Source organism: Phaethon lepturus, unplaced genomic scaffold (assembly GCF_000687285.1).
Source record: "Phaethon lepturus isolate BGI_N335 unplaced genomic scaffold, ASM68728v1 scaffold36430, whole genome shotgun sequence".
NCBI lineage: Eukaryota > Metazoa > Chordata > Aves > Phaethontiformes > Phaethontidae > Phaethon > Phaethon lepturus.
This window is the reverse complement of record NW_010510463.1, coordinates 14,566-18,897: the sequence shown is the minus strand read 5'-3', so window position 1 is coordinate 18,897 and position 4,332 is coordinate 14,566. Positions and strand designations below refer to the sequence as shown.

The window sequence follows — 4,332 nt, the reverse complement described above, 5'->3', positions numbered from 1 at the left end:
AGTGTTTCTGTGATTCTGTGATTCTGTAAAGCTGGAGGACATACAGAGTCTGTGAAAAGCAGACAGAGCAGTTGAACGCTACCCTAGAGTTTCCCTCCACTGAAAGGAGCTGGCAACAGGATACTGAGAGCAAAGAGTACGCCTGTGGCACTGTGTCGTTCAGGAACACCAGAGTTTATTCACAAGAGTAGAGAAAATTAGTCTGTGCAGACTTTCTTGCTGCTCTGCTTAGAATGCTCTGGTATTCAGGCCACTTCACTTGGAGTTAACGTGGATTTCTAAAATTGCACTGTTGCCTGCGTGTTGACATACTCAGTTTTTCTGATCTCAGTTCAGGTGACAGCATCACAGTGTGCAAGAACAGCAATTACAGGTTGAATATCCATCAGCCCCAGTGCCCTTCAGTGGAATGCTTCTGCATATTACTTCTGAGACAGGATTTAGCCATCAGATATTTGACATGCATCTATGGAGCATGTATGTAGGACTATATTTCAAATGCTTATAAATTGGTCAAAACTGGGCAGTTTTAAACAAGGCATAGGGAACAGCACACATTTAATACTATGCTCAGTCACCCCTTTGCCAAATGGCAGAAACCACCTATAAGTTTAGAAACTCTGCAGTTTACCAATAATATTATAATATTTTCAGTGTGATCAGTATCACAGTCTTTTTCCCCCCTCTAATCTCCGTCTCAGAAGCTGCCAAATTAGTTTTACTAAAATTTACTTACATGTTCACCTAGTAGAGGGGTATATCTGGTCTGCAAAATTTAAGAATTTAAGCTGCACAGAGAATATTTTTTAACATTAGAAGCAACTAGAAACAGTGTTTTAAGGTGGAAAGAACAACATTAATTCTAGATCACATTACCAAGTCTCAGAGGAGATCTTTTATTAGCAAATATCATTGTCTTCTTGCATCTTTTTTCACTAACAGGATGAGAAGATTGCTAGAAGAAGGGAAAAACTTTTAGCAGAACAAAACCAAAAGAAACAGGAGGTAAGAAATTGTCCTGGTGTCAGCTGGGATAGAGTTAATTTTCTTCATACAAAGCAGTATGAGACTATGTTTTGGATTTGGGATGAGAAAATGTTGATAACATACTGATATTTTCAGTTGTTGCTGAGCAGCCAAGGACTTTTCATCTTCCCGTGCTCTGGCCTGCCAGCCAGAAGGTGGGGTGTGCAGGGAAAGCTGGGAGGGGACATGGCCAGGACAGCTGACCCGAACTGGCCAAAGGGATATTCCATACCATACTATGTCATGCCCAGTATATAAACTGGGGGAGTTGGCCAGGGAGGGGCTGTGGCTCAAGAACTAACTGGGCATCAGTCAGCAGGTGGTGAGCAATTGTGTTATGCATCACTTGTTTTGTATATTCTTTTATCATTATTATTACCATTATTTTTTTTTCCTGTCCTATTAAACTGTATCTCAAACCATGAGTTCTGCCCTTTTTCTTTTCCAATTCTCTCCCCGATCCCACTGCAGAGGTGGGGAGGCTGAGTGAATGGCTGTGTGGTTGTTTTGGCTACCTGCTGGGTTACACCACAACAGAAAACAAACTAATAAGACTTTAAATAGAAGTGTTTGTATTCATATAGTAGAAATTTCTAGAGCTTTTAGTCACAGAATTTTCAGGGCAATGTAGAATAGTAAAAATGTGATAGACTGTCAGAAACTTCTACTTTCAAAAATAATTTGACATGATGTTTAAATTGTTTTAGAAACTATTGACTCATGAACACTAAAATCAATTTTAAAAGAATTCTTGATATGTGCTCCAGTTCAGCAAAATACTTACAAATGTGTTTTATATGTCTAATTTGTAAGCATAAGAGTAGCCCCACTAATTGCAATTAGGCATGTCTTTTAAGTACCCTGTCAAATCCATGGTTAATCCAGAATAGGATTGTACCAGTTTTTCTGCACAAACTCAATTACAACGTATATTTATAAATGCATTAATGTGCTACTTGACTGCTGATGAAATTCTGTCAACTACACTTTCAACTTGTTTATAACAAAGTCCTGCCAAACTACAATACCATGTATGAAAAAAATTCTCCTTTTATCAAAACTGCAGTATAGGACTTCAGTTTTTTAAGCACTCTTGGAACTGGTACAATGCTTCACTGCATCACTATGCAATACCTCTGTATTTTCTTCTGAAATATGATTCTAGAATTTACTAGATTTTTGCTTACAATAAAGGATACCCCAAAATGAAGTTTTGTTGAATTAATGATTTTTTTAATTAAAAAAGAGACAAGAATACCATATGTTCCTTCAAAACATCTGTATCATAGACATGAAACAACAAAATATTTTACCATGGTAGGCTTTAGCAAAGAAGGAGCATTATGAAGCCACTGAGGAGGAAGATGAGAATGAAGATATTGAAGATATACTTGAAGAAGAGTTTTTAGATGAAGAAGAGGCTGAAGAAGAACAGGAGATTGATGCTGTTGACCGCATAAAAAATGAAATTGCGGAAAAGTTTGAGTCAGAAACAGACAGTTTACAAGGTGTAGAGGTACCTGTTCCACTGCCTATTTTGTTAAATTATATGATCACATGATGCAAGAAGAGTTTTCAGTTTTATTTCAGTTGTCAAATTTGAAAGTTATAGTGCTTAAACAATCATGCTGCTGTACTCATGATCTAAATATGGCTGTAGTGAGAAGGTATATACTTTTAAAAGTATATAATTTATAAGACTAATATTGCTGGGGCAAAAACAGAGGAAACTTTTGAGTGGACCTACCCAGTCTTGGGATCCTTACTTCCTTTTTGATAGGTCAGTTAATGTAGGCAACCAAACTAGAGATTCATAAGTATATGAACAGGATTTGAAAATAATTTTTAAGGCAAAATCCTTAATAGACAACACTAACTTTTTTGCACAGTTCTTAGTAGCGTAATTTTCTTGAAATCAGTGCAATTACATACGGTGAGGCAACCTCATCTAACTTGAGATATTTGCAACATTAATGCCCATGTCTAAGGCAGTTAGTAGATTGGTGCCATTTGTTTACTATATACAAAGTATCTTATTTCAGGAGGAAACTAATTGTGATTTAGAAGAAACTCTGTCCATTGGCCAGAGTGAAAGTTTACAGATGTAGATAGCCAAGACACAGATGTTAAGATTCGCAAAATGAATACAACCGTTACCAACACCATAATTGTAACTGATTCAAGGTTCATTTTATTTTGATAGTTAATGGATTAAATGTCAGATGAATCAAGAATATACTCCTACTATTCTTTGTACTTCAAGGAAGCTATAAGCTGAAAAGATCAATGTTTTGTGCTCAGAGATTCACCTCTCCATTAATTTTGGAAGAACATGAATTTAAAGTACATTCAATCTCCAAAAGTGACCATAAAATGTCATAATTTTGTTGAACTATTCAATGCATATAATCATGTATCCAAATGATAATCACAAAAATAATTTTAGGGGTTCTGAATGAAGCTTGTGGCTAATTTCACTTTTCTGAGTATAAACTGAATGTGCAAAATAGAATTGGAAAGAATTTAGGATAAAGCCCATGAGAGACAATAAACAAGAAAGCCTGCTAACAGCCTTAGCTCTTTACATGAACAATACAATGTTTCAAGTTAAAACTAGTGGAATACTGTAGTTCTTGGAGGATTTTCCTCTCTGTCATTTGGGAGGGTATCATTTGTTGCATTAGTAAACTGATGAAAAATTTGCTCAGAAACAGAAACAGGTAATTAAGAGAGTCAGCAACGTTTGTTTCTCTCAAGAAGTACATAAGTCTCAGCAACAACAGAGGTGACTACTGTCTTAGAATTTATTATTATATCGAGTTCTGTTTATGACAGTAAGTGGAAAGATCCAAGACTCTGGATCTATATAGATATTATATGTAAGTTGAGGAATTACACAAAAGTAGTATCATATAATAAAAGTACATATTGAGACTAGATACTACTAACATCCTCTAGTTACAGCTTACTCAGTATTTTTCCCATTATTTTTTTAATTCCAAGAACATTTATGCCTTTATAAAGAACTTTAAATAACTTACTATTTCTGATTCTTTATTCAAGACACCTCTTTATTGTTCTCTAATTCTGTAATTGTTGGTCCCCTTTGACATTGTGGAATCTTGGTCTTTTAGGAAAAACTAAATGATGACATTAAAACACAGTAGCACTTTTAAGAATATTAGGTTGCTAGAAAAAGTTTTGTAGAAAATGGTTTGGTTTTGTATTTTAGTCAAATAAGCTGGGGAATACTAAGTCACCAGAGAGCAGCAATATTTTTAGAGAGTAACTAAATAAGCCATCCTA

At 35.4% G+C, this 4,332-nt stretch overlaps 1 protein-coding gene across 1 annotated transcript in view; it reads left to right on the top strand.

Annotated features, from left to right (window-relative positions):
• Positions 1 to 942: 942 nt before the first annotated feature.
• The window catches only part of LOC104628493 (adenylate kinase 9-like), a gene marked incomplete at its 5' end in the record, with an annotated part of 17,935 nt that continues 14,545 nt past the window's right edge, over positions 943 to 4,332 (top strand). Inside the window, 2 exons of the mRNA XM_010297111.1 lie at positions 943 to 1,005; positions 2,348 to 2,542. Coding sequence (XP_010295413.1) covers positions 943 to 1,005; positions 2,348 to 2,542 — 258 coding nt within the window. The remainder of the gene's footprint in view (positions 1,006 to 2,347; positions 2,543 to 4,332) is intronic.